The following is an 18,851-nucleotide window of genomic DNA, read 5'->3' as shown; positions in this document are numbered from 1 at the left end:
GGACTGCATTGGAGTACTGCGAACAGTTTTGGGCTCTTTATCTAAGAAATGATGTGCTGGCATTAGAGAGGATCCAGAGGAGGTTCACAAGAATGATTGCAGGAATGAAAGGGTTAATGCTTGTGGAACATTTGACAACTGTGGGACTGAACTTGCAGGAGTTAGAATAATAAGGTGGGGATCTCATTGAAACCTATCAAATATTGAAAGGCCTCAGTAGAGTGGATGTGGAGAGGATGTTTCCTATAGTGTGTGAGTTTTGGCACAACCTCAGAATAGAGAGATGTCCATTTTGAACAGAGATGAGGGGGAATTTCTTTAGCCAGGAGGTGGTGAACATGCAGAATTCATTGTCACGGATGGACGTGGAAGCCAAGTTATTAAGTACCGGTATTTTTAAAATAGAGGCTAATAGATTCTTGATTAGTCAGAATGTCAAAGGTTACTTGAGAAGACAGGGGAATGGGGTTGAGAAGGATAATAAATCAGCCATGATGGAATGGCATAGTAGACTCGATGAGCCAAATACCCTAATTCTGCTCCGATGTCTTATGGTCTAATATTTTCTTTCCTTGATTCAAAGTGGAGCCAAATTCCAACGGCAATCTTTATCCACGTCTACCAAGCTACCAATCTGGTAAGTTAAATCTTACAGAAAACAAGTTTTAAATATGTACGTATGCCTAAACGAATCAAATTGTCCTTTGAACCTTGTGAGGTAGCTTAATAATGACTTCTATTTATGGTTCACCTTTACAATGGAGTTAATGACGAGAGTAGGTCTTAATTATTGAAATTATCAATCACTTTAACATTTTAAAAGTTTCAGATGGAAATGCCTGAACTGCCTATACATTCATACTGTATCAGCTGGTTCTGCTGTAACTTCATTTACACATTTGCAGATTATATCACTGTAGTGGGCTGTATCTCAAATAACAAAATCAGAGTAAATGAGGGAGATAATAAGCCTCGTGACAAGGTATCATGACAGCAACTAATCCCTCATTGTCAGTAAAACAGGAGAGCTGGTTATTGACTTCAGGAAGGAGGGTGGTGGTCAACCTCCTGTTTACCTCAGTGGTGCCAAGGTTCAGAGGTTGATAACTTCAAGTTCCCAGGAGTGATCATCACCCTGGCTGATGTGTTTTCTTGGCCACAGTATCTATATGGTCTGACCAGACAGGCTATTTGTGATGTTAGGTCCCACCTCAAGGAATTTGGAGATGTTTTTGCATGGAACTAGAGAGTTGAATGTGGAGCTGTCATCAATAAACAATAGTCAAACATACAGTAAGTGTCTTTATGACCAAGTACTCCAAGGATGAGTGTAGGGCTAGGGAGATGGTGTCCATCATGCACCTGATACACCTTTTGGCAAATTCAGTGGGTCAAAGCTGTCTGGGAGGCAGGAGATGATCAGCCTCTTGAAGCACTTCATCAATGAGCTACCAGTCTGCAAGTGTTGGAATGTGGGAGGTAACTGGAGCACCTGGAGGAAACCCAGGTGGTTACATGCAAGGCATAGAAATTCCAATCAGACAGCACCCTTGATAAGGATTTAACATGGGTCTCTGACATGGCAGTGCTATAGATCTACTATTTGCACCACCTATTGTCCTATGACTTTAGCTTCCTTCTGTGTTGTAAGAAAATATGAATATGTTTATGGGTCAGCTAGCTGAGGCTATCATTTGTAGCTTCCAATGATACTGTCATACGCTCACCAGCAGGTACCATTATTTAAGGAAATGAGAGAAAGCAATGCATATTTGAGCATTAGCACTTCCAACCAGTGTTGATTTTACCTCTCAATTCTCTTTCACATGAATTACCAAATCTGGATTCTATCTAGGCTCTTAAGTGAACATAAAATTTTAGTTAAGAACACATGTCAAAGAAGCAAGACTAAACCATTAAGCCCTTCTCGGCAGCTCGGCCATTCAAAACGATCTTGGATTGTCACCTCAGTGCCATTTTCAAATACTGATTACGTAAGGCAACACAGCAGTGCAATTAACAGAATTGCTGCTGAATAGATCCAGTGACCCAAGTTCAGTCATAACCTCCAGTGTTATCTACATGGAGTTTACACTTTCTACCTGTGGTTTTCTCTGGTAACATTAGTTTCTTTCCACATCCAAAGTTGTTGGTAGGTAGTGAGCAAGGATTTCTGAGATGAAATGCAGCCAAGATAATTCCTTGTTTTTCCTTCCTTAGTACTCTTGTTCTTGTATACTTGACATTGATTCCTGTCTTAAATTAAGCAGCATTAGTGCCCTAGGCCAGCATCTAAGAAAGTGTTAATTTCTCTATTCCAAGTCTTGTAGGCTGATGTTTAGAATGGTTAAAGCCAAAATGGAGAAGCAGTTTCATTATGATGGAGATCTTTTGAATTATTCTCACTGCAATTTGCAGCACATAATTTCCCTTTAAGCAATGTGCTTTTTAATCAACTTAATGATCTACAGATTTCAAGATCTTCTGAACGATTTGGCGGACTAAGGAGGTATGGCACCTTAAAGTGGAGGAAAGTTCATCACAGTGGAGGAAGCAAAACTGGAGGTGGGGGTCCAAGCCAGGCAAAAATGCAGAGAGATGAGGCCCCCTCTACCTAGCATCTTGTTAGCAAATGTGCAGTACCTGGAGAACAAAATTGAGGACCCGAGGGAAAGATTGCTGTATTGAAATTGATTGCTGTATTGACTGCACCTAGAATATTGTGTGCAGTTTTGGTCCCCTAATCTGAGCAAAGACATTCTTACCATAGAGGGAGTACAGAAAAGGTTCACCAGATTGATTCCTGGGATGGCAGGACTTTCATATGAAGAAAGACTGGATCGACTAGGCTTATACTCACTAGAATTTAGAAGATTGAGGGGGGAATCTTATTGAAACGTATAAAATTCTAAAGGGATTGGACAGGCTAGATGCAGAAAGATTGTTTCCGATGTTGGGGGAAGTCCAGAACGAGGGGTCACAGTTTAAGGATAAAGGGGAAGCCTTTTGGGACCGAGACGAGGAAAAACTTCTTCACACAGAGAGTGGTGAATCTGTGGAATTCTCTGCCACAGGAAACAGTTGAGGCCGGTTCATTGGCTATATTTAAGAGGAAGTTAGATATGGCCCTTGTGGCTAAAGGGATCAGGGGGTAGGGAGAGAAAGCAGGTACAGGGTTCTGAGTTGGATGATCAGCCATGATCGTACTGAATGGCGGTGCAGGCTCAAAGGGCCAAATGTCCTACTCCTGCACCTATTTTCTATGTTTCTATTAATTCAGTAAGCTATGGGTCAAAGTATTTGGTGAGTACATTTCTAACTCTTCTGGCTTCAGTCTCGTTGCCGTCTGTTCTGAAATTGTTAGGTTGTGTTCAAGAAAACAATGAAATAGTGAGCTGCCGTCTAATAGCTTTTTCAGAAGTCTCCGGTTACCCCGTCTACACTGATCTGCCCAAGCGACGTTTTCAAAAATACCCACCCGGGAAAATATTTCTGAAAAGCTCCGGTTTCGGGCAATGAAAACGCCGTTTTAGTGTGGACGGAGGGTAAAAACAAAGAGAAAAAGCTTTGGTTACGGATTTATCCGGTGTAGCGTGGATGTAGCCTAAGACAATAAAGAGGCGGTGCGGGAGGCAGAGGAGTGGGTATGGGATTGCTTTGGTTTGGTGGACCTGGCTATGTTTAAGGAGTCACCTGTGGATCTGTTGAATACTCCACTTTATTAAAACAGTCGTCACAGACTTTATTAAAACAAGAAAATCATTCAGAGTCTTCCCCAACCAGAAGCCCTGGATGAACCATGAGATCTACAATGTGCTGAGAGCACGATCAGAGGTCCAGGTACAATCTCTGGAAAGCCATCAACAAGCAAAGTGGCAATAACGGACTAAACTTTGATCAACGAAAGATGCTCGACAGTTGTGGCAGGGCTTGAATATTATCACCTCTTATAAAGTTAAATCAAACAACATCGGCAACAACAGGGCTTTGCTTCCTGATGAGTTCAGTGCCTTCTATGTTTGCTTTGACCATCACTCCCATAGCTCCTAATGATCCTGTTATTTCAGCCGCTGAGGCTGATGTGTGAGCAGCCTTCAGGATGGTGAACCCACAACAATCATCCATCCTAGACAGGGTACCTGGCCAAATACTAAAGCACTGAGATCTTTAACTTATTGCTTTGGCAGTCTGAAGTAGCCACCTGTTTCATTTATACTGGTGCCTAAGAAGAATGTGGTAACCTACGTGAAAGACTACTGTCCACAGTGATGAAATGTTTTGAGAGGTTGGTAACCAAACCTATCAGCACATGCCTGAGAGGCATCTTGGATCCACTCCAATTTGCCAAACTGAGCAACAGGTCCAGAGCAGATGCCTTCTCACTGGCTCTTCGCTCAACCCTGGAACATCTGGACCCCAAAGATGCATAAGTCAGCATGTTCTTTTATCAATGACAGCTCAGCATTCAATATCATAATCCACTCAAAACTTATCGATAAGCTTCTAGACCTTGGCCTCAATACCTCCTTGCACAATTGGATCCTCTATTTCCTCACTTGCAGACCTCAGTCAATTCAGATTGGCAACAACATCTCCTCCACGATGTACATCAGCACAGGTGTGCCACAAGGCTGTAAGCTTAGCCACCTGCTTTACTCGCTTTACACTTAGAACTGTGTGGCTAAAGAAAGCTCCAATGCCGTATTCAAGTTTGCTGATGATACCACTGTTGAAGGTCAAATCAAAGATGGTAATGAGTCAGCATATAGGAGGGAGATTGAAAATCTGGCTGAGTGGTGCCACATCAACAACCTCTTACTCAATGTCAGCAAGACCAAGGAACTAATTATTTATTTCAGAAGGAGGAAATCAGAAGTCCATAAGCCAGTCCTTATTGAAGTATCAGAGGTGGAGAGGATCAGCAACTTTAAATTCCTCAGTGTTAATATTTTGAAGGACCTGTCCTGGGCCAAGCACAATAAATGCAATTGCAAAGAAAGCACAGCAGCACCTTTACTTCCCTAGGAAGTGGATACGGCCCAGTCTGTCACGGGTAAAGTGCTTCCCACCATTGAGTAAATCTATACAAAACGTTGTCGCAGGAAAGCAACATCCATCATCAGTGACCCATGCCACCAAGAACATGCTCATTGCTGCCCTCAGGAAGAAAGTACAGGAGCCTCAAGACTTATACCGTCAGGTTCAGGAATGATTACTACCCCTCAACCATCATACTGTTGAACCAAAGGGGATAACTTTACTCAACTTCACTTGACCTATCCCACAATCAATGAACTCACTTTCAAGTACTATTCATTTCATGTTCTTCTTATGTATTGTTTATTATTATTATTATTATTTCTTTTTGTATTTGCACAGTTTGTTGTCTTTTGCACACTGTTTGAATGGCCAACTTGGGCTGGTCTTTCTTTGATTCTATTATGGCATTATTATAGATTTACTGAGCATGTCCATAAGAAAATGAATCTCAGGGTTGTGTATGTTGACATTAATGTACTTTCACTTTAAACTTTGAGATCTATAGACTAGTGGTCATTTGCTTCTGTGTGCACCTGCTGTGCACGACTATGCTAGCTGTTTGTGTTAAGTACATTCCAATATTTCCCATATAAATAAATGGTAATTGCTTCTTTATGACATTCCGGCTTACGAACCGTTTCATAGGAACGCTCTACCTTCGAATAGTGGGGGAAACCTGTATACCATTGAGGCAAAAAGTGACGACTGAAAATATGCAGTAAGAAGTTAGTAAAAGTCTTTTCAAAGGTTTCAAAGGTACATTTGATGTCAGAGAAATCTATATAATATACATCATGAAATGCTTTTTCTTTGCAACCATCCATGAAAACAGAGGAGTGCCCCAAAGAATGAATAACAGTTAAATGTTAGAACCCCAAAGTCCCCCCAGCTCCCCTCCCTCCCACGTGTAATTGGTAGCAAGCACGAAACCCCCTCCCCCCACCAGCAAAAAAAGCATCTTTACCTGTCACCGAGCACTCAAGCGTGCAGCAAAAGCAACAGCAGAGACACACACTTGCAGTACTGCAAAGACTACACGTTCACCCTGTATTCAACATACCACAGGTTCTCTCTCTCCCTAATAAGGGAGAAAGAGATGTCTCCGTTTCACAGCAAGAGGGGAGACTTAACAAACAATTCACTGGTTTATGACGTTAAAAGTCCGTTGTGTTGTTTTTTCCAAGCTCTGTGCCCAAGATCTCAGGTTTCTGGGCACACAGCCGAATATCTTCCAGCTCCCATGACACACCGGTCTGTTGGGACACCGACCTTCGATCCGTCCAGAGCCTCCAGTGGCAAGCCAAACTCTTAGGCCGCACCCTTGGCATGTTGAATAACGGCCAGTCATGACATCCTGAGAGGTCAAGTAGCTGAGTGGCTAAGTCTGAAATGCTACTGTCTTCAAAGTAATTGCTGCCGTCCTTTGTAACCTGGCTTAACAAAGCCAAACTAGAGGGCACTAGAGGTATATTGTTTCCTGTTATTGAACATAGAATAGCACAGAACAGGAACAGGCCTTCCAGTTCACGATGTCTGTGCTTACCATATTAAACTAATCTCATCTGCCTGTATGTGATTTCTATCCATCCATCTTCTGCATGCCCACGTCTGCCTAAGTGTCTTTTTAACGTTGCTATTGTATCTGCTTCAACTACCTCCCCCTACAGCATGTTCCAGGCACCTACCATTGTGCAAAAAAAAAATCTTCCCATAAATCTCATTTAGACATGCCCCTCTCACTTTAAGGCTGTGCGCTCTAATATTTGACAATATCACTATGGAACAATGGCTCTGACTATCTATGCTTCTCATAATTTTATACTGTTAGGCTTTGTAAGTAAAAATTTCAAACTTGATATATGTGTGTACTTTAAATATAAATTGAAAACAGTATTTCCATGTGATTTTTATATCCACTTGAGTGAAATGACAGATTCATGCATGCATACCAGCCAATTTTGAGTTACCAAATAAATATTAATGAATGTAGTGCATAATGTGAAGTTAGTTCTAACTAGAGTCAAGAATTTCAAGTCTAATTCATGGGGATCTTTATTGCAGCCAACACTGAAGCAGTAAAAATGTCAAAATTTGTCCTTGTGGAATTAATCTGATTGAAACATTTCAACATCTGTTTAAAAAAAACAATTTTTCTCCCCATCTGGATTGTTTTCTGAAGCTAATTCTTGCCTGCTGGATGTCATTTAAGAAAATCAATTCTATATGTGATCTTAAGAATAACTTAGAGGTGAAATAATTAGATGCATCTGTATTAACTTGACACCAAATCTAAATATGCTGTAAATGTACCTAACAGAACTTCAAAATGCTAAGAATAAAGCTAAGAAGCAATTGTTTAAATTGCATACAGCATACATCATTCATTTGGCCTAATTACTCTATGCAAGAAGTCATACTCTATGCACCTCCTCCAACCTACGTTGATGCACTCAATCAGCCTTCTTTATAGCAGTGGGGCAAGCCCAGATGAGATGCCCAGTTTGCAGTGTTCTGTGATGGCCATCCCAAGCTCCCAGTTGCATGTCATTTCTATTCTCCTTCCCATCTCCACATTGACCTGTCCACTCAGCTTTCTCCATTGTCCAGTGGTAAACCAGAGAAATAGCACCTTATGTTCTACCTGAGTAGTCTACAATCCATTGATATGAACACTGAAATTTTACAATGTTCGGTAGCCTTATTTCCTGTGATACTGCCTAATTAGGCTTGGTAGTCCGTTATTGCACACAAACTAGGCCACAATCATTATGTGTTTATGTGGCTAGTCTGAAGCTCAAGCTTGGTCTGATATTGACTCTTGCATCCCCAAGGGCTTTGAGAAAGTCAAACCTAGATTTCCTGTATAGCTCGCAATCACCCAACTTGAAAGCTTCAGAACTGAATTTCAGGAGACAGTGTATTTCTCAGTCTCCTGAAATTCAGTTCTGCGACTTCCAGTTGGGGAATACTTGCATAGGCTTCTTTGATGCACAGTCCTCTAATCACTATTGAAGTCTGTGTCAAATGTGGCATACTCATTTAGATTGGCTGCTGAGTTCTTGAATATGGACTAGCCCACTGACTTAAAACGCAAACACGAGGAAATCTGCAGATGCTGGAAATTCAAACAACACACACAAACTGCTGATGGAACACAGCAGGCCAGGCAGCATCTATAAGGAGAAGCACTGTCAATGTTTTGGGCCGTGACCCTTCGTCAGGACTAACTGAAGGGAAAGATACTAAGAGATTTGTAAGTAGTGGGGGGAGGGGGAAATGCAAAATGGTAGGAGAAGACCGGAGGGGGTGAGATGAAGCTAAAAGCTGGAAAGTTGATTGGCAAAAGTGATACAGAGCTGGAGAAGGGAAAGGATCATGGGACGGGAGGCCTCGGGAGAAAGAAAGCGGGGGGGGGGGGGGGGGGTGGGAAGCACCAGAGGGAGATGAAGAACAGGAGAACAGGCAGAGTGATGGGCAGAGACAGAGAAAAAAACAACTAAATATGTCAGGGATGGGGTAAGAAGGGGAGGAGGGGCATTAACATTCATTTAGGATCTCATCTAATGTGCCTATAAAAAGTATTGACCCCCTCCCACTTGGAAGATTTCATGTTTTATTGTTTTATAACATTGAATCACAGTGGGTTTAATTTGGCTTTTTTTTGATGCTGATCTACAGTAAAAGACACTTTGTGTCAAAGTGAAAACAGATCTCTACAGTGTTTTAAATTAACTACAGATATAAAACACAAAATAATTGCGTAAGTATTCATCCCCTTCAAGTAAGTATTTAGTAGATGTACCTTTGGCAATAATTACAACCTTGAGTCTGTGTGGATAGGTCTCCATCAGCTTTGCACATCTGGGCACTGCAATTTTCCCCCATTCTTCTTAACTAAACTGCTCAAGCTCTGTAAGATTGCAAGGGGATCATGAGTGAACAGCCCTTTTCAAGCCCAGCCACAAATTCTCAATTGGAGTAAGATCTGGATTCTGACTTGGCCACTCAGGACATTAATTCTGTTATTTTTAAGCCATTCTGCGTACTTTGGCTTTACGCTTGGGGTCATTGTCTTACTGGAAAACAAATCTCCCAAGTCACAGTTCTCTCGAAGACTGAATCACGTTTTCCTCCACCATTTCCCTGTATTTTGCTGCATTCATTTTACCCTCTACCTTCACAAGCCTTCCAGGGTCTGCTGCAGTGAAGCATCCCCGCAGCATGATTCAGCCACCACCATGCTTCATGGTAGGGATGGTGTGTTTTTGATGATGTGTGGTGTTTGGCTTATGTCAAGCAACATTTAATCTGATGGCCAAAAACCTCAATTTTGGTTTCATCAGACCATAGAACCTTCTTCCAGCTGACTTCAGAGTCTCCCACATGCCTTCTGGCAAACTCTAACCAAGTTTCCATGTGAGTTTTTTTCAACAGTGTTTCTCTTTGCCACTCTCCCATAAAGCTGCGACTGTGAAGTTCCCAGGCAACAGTTGTATGCACGTTCTCTCCCCTCTCAGCTACTGAAGCTTCTAACTCCTCCAGAGTTGTTATAGGTCTCAGTGGCCCTCCTCACCAGTCCCCTTCTTGCACGGTCACTCAGTTTCCGAGGACTGCTTGCTTTAGGCAGATTTGCAGCTATGCCATATTCTTTCCATTTCTTGATGATTGACTTTACTGTATTTCAAGGGATATTCAGTGACTTGGAAATATTCTTGTAACCATAACCTGACTTCTGCTTTTCAATAACCCTTTTGTATAGTTGCTTGGAGTGTTCTTTTGTCTTCATGCTGTAGTTTTTGCGTGGATACTGACTCACCAGCAGTTGTAGGACTCACCAGTTCTTGGGAAACTGAAAGGTCTGAAAGTAGATAAGTCACGTGGACCAGATGATGTACACTCCAGGGTTCTGAAGATGTGGCTGAAGACATCATGGAGGCATTAGTAATGACACATATACAGTGGCATGCAAAAGTTTGGGCACCCCAGACAAAATTTCTGTTACTGTGAATAGTTAAGTAAGTAGAAGATGAAATGATCTCCAAAAGTCATAAAGTTAAAGCCGAAACATTCTTTCAACATTTTAAGCAAGATTAGTGTATTTTTTTTGGTACAATTTGCGAGTGAAAAAAAGGAAAGGAGCACCATGCAAAAGCTTGGGCACCCCAAGGGATCTGAGCTCTCAGATAACTTTTACCAAGGTCTCAGACCTTAATTAACTTGTTAAAGCTATGGCTTGTTCACAGTCATCGTTAGAAAAGGCCAGGGGATGCAAATTTCAAAGCTTTATAAATACCCTGACTCCTCAAACCTTGTCCCAATAATCAGCACCCATGGGCTCCTCTAAGCAGCTGCCTAGCACCCTGAAAATTAAAATAAATGATGCCTACAAAGCAGGAGAAGGCTATAAGAAGATAGCAAAGCATTTTCAGGTAGCCATTTCTTCAGTTTGTAATGTAATTAAGAAATGGCAGTTAACAGGAAAGGTGGTGGTCAAGTTAAGGTCTGGAAGACCAAGAAAACCTTCCACGAGAACTGCTCATAGGATTGCTAGAAAGGCAAATCAAAACACCCGTTTGACTGCAAAAGACCTTCAGGAAGATTTAGCAGACTCTGGAGTGGTGGTGCACTGTTCTACTGTGCAGCAACACCTGCACAAATATGACCTTCATGGAAGAGTCATCAGAAGAGAACCTTTCCTGCGTCCTCACCACAAAATTCAGCATCAGAAGTTTGCAAAGAAACATCTAAACAAGCCTGATGCATTTTGGAAACAAGTCCTGTAGACTGAGGAAGTTAAAATAGAACTTTTTGGCTGCAATGAACAAAGGTATGTTTGGAGAAAAAAAAGGTGCTGAATTTCATGAAAAGAACACCTCTCCAACTGTTAAGCATGGGGGCAGATCAATCATGCTTTGGGCTTGTGTTGAAGCCAGTGGCACGGGGGAAGAATGAATTCAATTAAATACCAGCAAATTCTGGAAGCAAACATCACGCTGTCTATAAAAAAGCTTAAGCTGAAAAGAGGATGGCTTCTACAACAGGATAATGATCCTAAACACACCACAAAATCCACAATTGACTACCTCAAGGCGCAAGCTGAAGATTTTGCCATGGCCCTCAGAGTCCCCCGACCTAAACATCATCGAAAATCTGTGGATAGACCTCAAAAGAACAGTGCATGCAAGACGGCCCAAGATTCTCACAGAACTAGAAGCCTTTTGCAAGGAAGAATTGGCGAAAATCCCCCAAACAAGAATTGAAAGACTCTTAGCTGGCTACAGAAAGCGTTCACAAGCTGTGATACTTTCCAAACGTGGTGTTGCTAAGTACTGGCCATGCAGGTGCCCAAACTTTTGCTTTGGGCCCTTTTCCTTTTTTGTTATTTTGAAACTGTAAAAGATGGAAATAAAAAAGGTAATCTTGCTTAAAATATTAAAGAAATGTGTTACCTTCAACTTTATGCCTTTTGGAAATCAAGTCATCTTTTACTCACTTAGCTATTCACAGTAACAGCAATTTTGACCAGGTGTGCCCTAATTTTGCATGCCACTGTGTATTTCTATTACAGTCACCAATTGGCTGCACCAGTGATGATTTGGTTTGTCATATTAAAGGGGCCAAATCCTTATGCAATAAATTAGATTGTGTTTTATATTTGTAATTAATTTAGATCACTTCATAGAGATTTGCTTTCACCTTAACATGAAAGAGTCTTTTGCTGTTGTTCAATGTAAATCCAAATTAAATCCACTGTGATTCAATGTTGTAAAACAATAAAACATGAAAATTTCCAAAGGGGGGGGGGTGAATACATTTTATAGGCACTGTATTTCCTCAGACTAAGGCTGAGCAACTTTCTATATCAGGTGCTCAGGTTTCAATGTCTACCTGGAAACAGAGAGAACTTAGGGTCTGATTTTCCATAACTGGGGTGGGAGTTGGAGCAGCACGCATCTTTGATGCCATGGTTGAATGTGGTCACTTTTGCTTAAAGACCTCTTTAGAACGAGATCATTAATTAAACTTTTTTTAGTTCATAATATAAGATCTAAAAAAATGCTCTTCCTCATGTGTTCCTCAACATATAGAACTAGGAATGTATTTGTCTTCTACTTTTCTACTGCTAATTTGCCTTATCATTCTACATATAATGTATATGTATATAGATCAGTTCAGTACCACTCCATTACCCCATTACATGAATGTCTAATTTCCTGATTAATGCCATGTGCAATATTACAACTAATATTTGGTGGTGTACAATATTAAGACAGGAATACCTATTGTGAAACCTGAAGAATTATATTTTGTTGTGCTACCTCCTAACTGAGCATGGCCTAATTCCATTCCACTCCTTCAGATTCTGAAGTGACTGATTTGGCTACTGCAGCACTTCTGATTCTTACCACAGATTGGAAAAGAAGCACTTGACAGAGGAATGTGTGGGTAATTTGTGAGGTGGTATGTCCCTTTTGCTCTTTATACTGTGCTTCAGAGCATGGACCTGAAGTTCCCAGTGGTATCTTGAGTGCATCTTCTTCACGTTGAACAACCATGAGTCAGGGGTTCCCCAAAGATAGTGGGAATGAAACAATTTTATTTAAGTAAACTTTGGGAACATCCTTCAATCTTTCCCTCCATCTACCTGCTAATTTATTCACATGATAGAGTTCAGAATAGACCATTTGTTTCAGGAGTCTGAGGAAATGTGGATTAAGTGTAATTAGGGTTCAGTGCTATGAAGACTTTTGAACAGACCTCTTGTAATGCTGTTATGTCTCTTGAATGGAACTCTTACGGGATAAGGATGAACTCTTGATCTCACAGTATGCTTTGTATTGGACCTTGCACCTTACTTATCTACCTGCAAACAGTTTTTCACTGTATCTCGATACATGTAATTAGTTACCATAGCTAGAGAGAAGGTACTTGGAAAATTGAAAGGTCTGAAAGTAGATAAGTCACCTGGACCAGATGGTGTACACTCCCAGGTTCTGAAAGATGTGGCTGAAGAGATTGTGGAGGCATTAGTAATGATCTTTGAAGAGTCACTAGATTCAGGAATGGTTCCAGAAGATTGGAAAATTACAAATGTCACTCCACTCTTCCAGAAGGGAGAGAGGCAGAAGAAAGGAAACTATAGGCTAGTTAGTCGGACCTCAGTATATACTCCTATATCTTATGGTCTAATAAACCAATTGCCAATGAATGTTCGCTTGAGAGTATGCGCACTGCTTGTTCACTTCTATTTCCAATCAAATTTGGAAGCTTTTGCAGAGACAGAGTTGATGAAAACTCTCCAGTGTTTTGAAGTGCCTGCTGTAAGTACTAAAAGCATTTGACCATGAGTTTCATGCTGGATTTCAGATCTTGTCCTTCAAACAATTTTTTCTTCTGTCTTTTACCTTGGCAATGATGTATTTTATTATTGATGCTATATTGTTTGTTACATTGGTGCTGCTTCATGCACACATGCTGAGCCTATAAATTTCATCAATTTTGCCCCCAGCTTTCATGTGCCCCTCAATTCAGCTGGTCCATTTCTGACAGCTCTCTCCCCTTTCAAGACCCTTCTGTCTCCATTTCTGGTGTCAAACTGTCTAGCAATATCTTTTATAAACCTTCTGACTCCCATGGCTATTTTGACTATACCTCTTTCCGCCTTGTCTCCTTTAAAAATGCCGTGCCCTTTTCTCAGTTCCTTCATCTCCACTGCATCTATTCTCAGGATGAGGTTTTCCTTTCCAGGAATCAGAGATGTCCTCCTCCTTCAAAGAATGGGATTCCCCTTCATTCAGCATTGATGCTGCTTTCACCTGCATATCCTCCATTTCCCAGACATCTGTGCCTTCACCTCATCTTCCTGCCACCTTAACAGACAGAGTTCCTCTTGTCCTTACCTACCACCTAATGAGCTTCAGCAACCTCTCCGAAACTTCTCCCATTTTCAACAGGATCCTACCACCAAAAATCTTTACGTCCCCCCACTCTCCACTTATATTAGTAATCACCCCTTCTGTGATTCCCTTCTCCATTCATCCCTCCTGGCACATATCCCTGCAAGTGACAGTTGGGGTCGCCTATTGTATCTGGTGCTCCCAATGCAGCCTCCCGTAGATTGGTGAGACCTGACATAAACTAGTGGACTGCTTAGTTCAGCACATCCGCTCCATACCCAGAAGTGCAATTTCCTGGTGACCAACTATTTATATCCTATCCCTTTTCCCGTTACGGCATGTCGGTCCATGGCCTCCTCTTTTGTCATGATCTGGCCACTCTCAGGGTGGAGGAGCAACACCTCATATTCCATATAGGTAGCCTCCAACCTAATAGCATGATTGTTGATTTCTCCTTCTGGTAATTTTTTTCCTTCCTCCTTTCCTCTTCTTTTGTTCCTCACTCTGGTCTTTTACCTCTTCTCACCTACCTATCACCTCCCTCTTGTACCCCTCCTTCTTCCCTTTCTCCTATGCTCCACTTTCCTCTCCTAACAGATTCCTTCTTCTCCAGCCCTCTATCTTTCCCTCTTAACTGACTTAACCTACCACCTTCTAGCTAGTCCTCCTTCCCCTCCCCTCTTCTTTTTATTCTGGCATCTTCCCCCTTCATTTCCAGTCCTGAAGAAGGCTCTCGGTCCAAAACGTTGACTGTTTTATCATTTCCATAGCTACTGTCTGACCTGAAACATTCCTCCAACATTTATATGTGTAGACCTGATAGAGGTGTTTTTATTTTAAATTATGAGAGGCATAGATAGGGGAAACAGTCAGACTCTTTCCTCGGCAAAGAAATGTCAAAACATCAGACAACATGCTTTTAAGGTTAGAGGGAGGAAATTTAAAGGCAATTTGAGGAGCAGGTATAGGAAGCAGGCAGTTTGGTGATGTTTAAGATGTTTTTAGTAGACACATGAATATGAAAGGAATGGAGGGATTTGGATGATACTCAGGAGAAGGACACTGGGTAAGTTGGCATCAAGATTGGCACATCATTGGCCAAAATGGCCTGTCCAGTGTTTTACCGTTCTATGTTCTAACAAAAGGAACAAAAAAAATCATACCATACGATACCTTGTTGAAGCTCACACTCCTCACGAAGCTTGCCTTCATCAAAGTCTGCACACAGTTCAAGAGAAAGTGTTGTCAGTGTGAAGATGCTTTTATACTTACAAACAAGTCATGGACAAATGCAGCTAGTAGATTAGAAAGCATTAAATTTTGTTAGCAGATAGGAATGTCTCACTGTTAGAGAGAAACAGAGGGTATCAAACTGCTTCAATGAAGTTAATATCAAAGAAAACATAATATTTTCCAAAGAAAACCAGCTTTCCAGGGGGGAAAAAGGAGTGAACTATAAAGTGAAGTCATCTTCAGCCAGGCAATTACTTCCTAATCCATAATTTGTAGGTATCAGTGGGACACTGCAACAATTCGCTAACAATATGTGTGAGTCACGAGGGCTGCAAAGTCAAGGAAGTGCATGCTTACAGCCATAATAACAGAAAATGTTGAAAAACATGTTTGGGCTTCAAGTTGTAAGGGGGTGCAGCTGGTACCACAGGGAATGGAAAAGTACTAGTGCCAGGGATTTTGAAGGGTATAAAAAGGGACACTTTCTTTTGCAAGTGGGAGAGTTTTGTCTTGGGGTTGGTCATGGCCAGCGCTAGGACTAAGAAGATAGGGCAAGTACACCAAGTCAGAATTAGAGAGTGGGGAGGAAACGGGCTGTGTGTAAGGTTGTCGGATCTGTAGCTCCCTTCTAACATTCCAGATATTGGTCTGCTTAGTGAATGATTTCTGTACTACTACTACTGTAGACTTCTGGTTTTCTTTCTGTATTGTATTTGTGCTAATTCTAATAATGTGTTTCTTGTGGCCTTGAATGCATGTGCAGTATGTCCTTTGTTTGCAAATGTGTTTGTGAATACCTTAAGGTGTATGTGAAAAGAACACATAACAATTTTTAAATAATTTTTGTTAGAATTCACAATTCCATCATCCAAATCAGTGACGTATAACATGAAAAGAAGCAGTCCCAACACTGACCCTGCGAAATACCACTAGTCACTGGCAGCCAACCATAAAAGGCCCCTTTATTCTCACTCTTTGCTTCCTGCCAGTTACCCAATCTTCTATTATGACAGAATATATACTGTGGATTTTCTAACTCTGTTCAGCTCAAGTAAATGTATTTATATTCATTTTCTGTCTCACAGAAAATCCATGGGAAAAACCTTTAACAGTGACAGCAATATATTCCTTTGAGGGACAAGCAGCAGGTGATCTAAGCTTCAATTCAGGTGATGTAATTACAGTGATATCCAAAACTAATTCTCATTTTGACTGGTGGGAAGGACAACTCCAAGGAAAGGTTGGCATTTTTCCAGCTAATTATACATCTGTATCTCAAGAAGATTGGTAGATACCTTACAAATTGAAAAATGTCACTTATTGTTTTCCTGAATGATTTATAATAACCATATTTTGGAACAAGTGTACTTATGAAATATATTTTATAGCAGATATAAGATAATTATGCAAAGTTGAAAATTTTTGATCTGTTTGTAAACCAAAACTGAGAGCAAGAAGATGTTAAAATATGATCAATATACAGTGCTTTGTAAAGTTATTCAGCCCCCAAGCCTTTTATTACAACTAGAGATTTTTATCAATTTTGGAGCCCCAAAAAAAGGGAAAATTGTAAAGAATGAAAAACTAAAAATTCAAAAACTGAAATGTCAGCAGTTCAAAAGTATTCAGCCCCCCTCCCCACCCTTTGCTCAGTTGAACCACCTCTCACAGCTATTTCAGCCAGCTGTCTTCTTGGACAAGTCTCTATTAACTTTACACAACATAATGGAACAAGATTTACCCATTACTCTTTGCAAAATTGTTCAAGCTGTGCCAGGTTAGTTGGGGAGCAGTGTTGGACAGCAATCTTGAGATCTTGCCTGAGATGCTCAGGAGGTCAGGACTCTGACTGGGCCACTCAAGAATATCAATTTTCTTCACTTGAAACCACACGTTGTTGCTCTGGCAGTGTGCTTTCCTGCTGAAAGATGAATTTCCTCCCCAGTTTAAGCTTTCTGGCAGAGGCTAGCAGATTTTTATCCAGGATCTCTCTGTATTTAGCAACGTTCATCTTCCCAACAAGTCTGACCAGATTTCCAGTCCCTGCTGCTGAAAAGCATCCCCATAGCATGATGCTACCTCCACCATACTTTGCAATAGAGATTTATGCCACAAATACCACTTAGTGTTGAGGTCAGAAAGTTCCTCTTTAGTCTCATCCATCCACAAGTCCTTCTTCCACATCTTTATAGTGTCTTCTAAGTGATGCTTTGCAAAGTCTTTATGGGCAAGAATATATATATAATTTTCAACCAGGGCTTCTTCCTTGCCACTCTTCCATAAATTTCCTTTTTGTGCAAGACCTTAGAGATTGTGGAGACATGAACTTTATCTCCAGTTCCACCCACTAACTTACGCAGCTCACTGAGTGTGACTGTTTGCATCACAGCAGCTTCTCTTACAGGTGTCATTCTTCTCTGGTAACTACATTTAGAGGGGCAACCTGACCTAGGCAGTGTGGCTGTGGTTTCACAATGGACTGCACTGAGCTCCAACGTATGTTCAGTGCCTTTGAGACAGTCTTTCACCTTCTCCCAAATTGTGCTTCTGTATTATCATTTCCCTGACTTGTGTTGAATGCTGCTTTGTCTTCAGTTTGTTTTCTTCTGTTGAAAGTTTATCATAATGTTGGACTTTACAGAGAGAAGAGTTATGTACTCTTATGAATTAATTGAAAACATGTGATCCTCAAATTTTTGACATCAACAAATTGGGTGAGTTGGTAAGGTAATATATAGCACCTGAGAAAACTTAGACTAGTAATTACAAAGGGGGATGAATACTTTTACAACCTCACAATATAGGCTTTAAATTTTTAATAAATTATTGACAGATTTTGGTATTTTTCTTTTGATTTGACATAATACTCAATGTTTTGTAGATTAGCTTAAAAAATCCTACTTAAATATTTTTTAATTTAGAAAATGAGACAGTGAAATGTAAAAATAGTTGTGGAGGCTGAATACTTTTTCAAGGCACTGTAAATACTAAGAATACATTTACCATTGATATCATTAATTTGTTAAGAATTTTGAATGATTTTATAACTTGACTTTTCTAATAATTCTACTGTGTATGGTGCCAAATAGCATTTGACAAGGGAAAGGTACATGCCACTTTAAGTGTAAAATTATATTATATTTCAAAAGTGGAACTTATAAGAAGTATGTTCTAAATTTGAATTCTGTATTTTTTTAAGAAATCTATTGTGGAGTTGATTGACAATCATCATTCAAATAATAATTAAATAAAGAAGTTTCAATTAATGGTGTAGGTGTAGAAATAATCATAACCATAACAATTTTGAAGCATGTGAATCTGTTTATTCTTTGATTTTGCAATTATGACTTTAAACTGCACGTTATAAATATGTTGGGTGATTGTAAAGTATCTGTAAAGCAGAAATTGGATATTAAATATATGGACAAATAGAACTTTATCATGTAATAAAATGCAACCTTAAAGATTCTTAATGTTGGCATACGATCTATAAGTGTGATTTTTTTTTTAATGTACAGCACAACCAAACAACTGCTGTGTTAAGTGACACTTAAAACAGCTGATTCAAATACACTAAGATTTACTAATTTCAAGAGAGCACCAGCTTAGCTCATATCCATCATTATCAAATTCTGTGTAATTTGGCAAGTAGTCATGTCAGGCACTCCGATGTTCTCTGAG

The 18,851-nt window shown here is 40.4% G+C and overlaps 1 protein-coding gene across 2 annotated transcripts in view; it reads left to right on the top strand.

Moving 5' to 3' along the window:
* Positions 1–18,651, top strand: part of sh3yl1 (SH3 and SYLF domain containing 1) — an 86,546-nt gene extending 67,895 nt beyond the window's left edge. For both annotated transcript variants that reach the window (XM_073056792.1, XM_073056793.1), the window contains 2 exons: positions 584–637; positions 16,256–18,651. In XM_073056792.1, coding sequence (XP_072912893.1) covers positions 584–637; positions 16,256–16,461 — 260 coding nt within the window. In that variant the 3' untranslated portion in view covers positions 16,462–18,651. The remainder of the gene's footprint in view (positions 1–583; positions 638–16,255) is intronic.
* Positions 18,652–18,851: the final 200 nt, after the last annotated feature.

Source organism: Hemitrygon akajei, chromosome 9 (assembly GCF_048418815.1).
Source record: "Hemitrygon akajei chromosome 9, sHemAka1.3, whole genome shotgun sequence".
Classification (NCBI taxonomy): domain Eukaryota; kingdom Metazoa; phylum Chordata; class Chondrichthyes; order Myliobatiformes; family Dasyatidae; genus Hemitrygon; species Hemitrygon akajei.
This window is presented reverse-complemented; position numbering and strand designations above follow the sequence as displayed.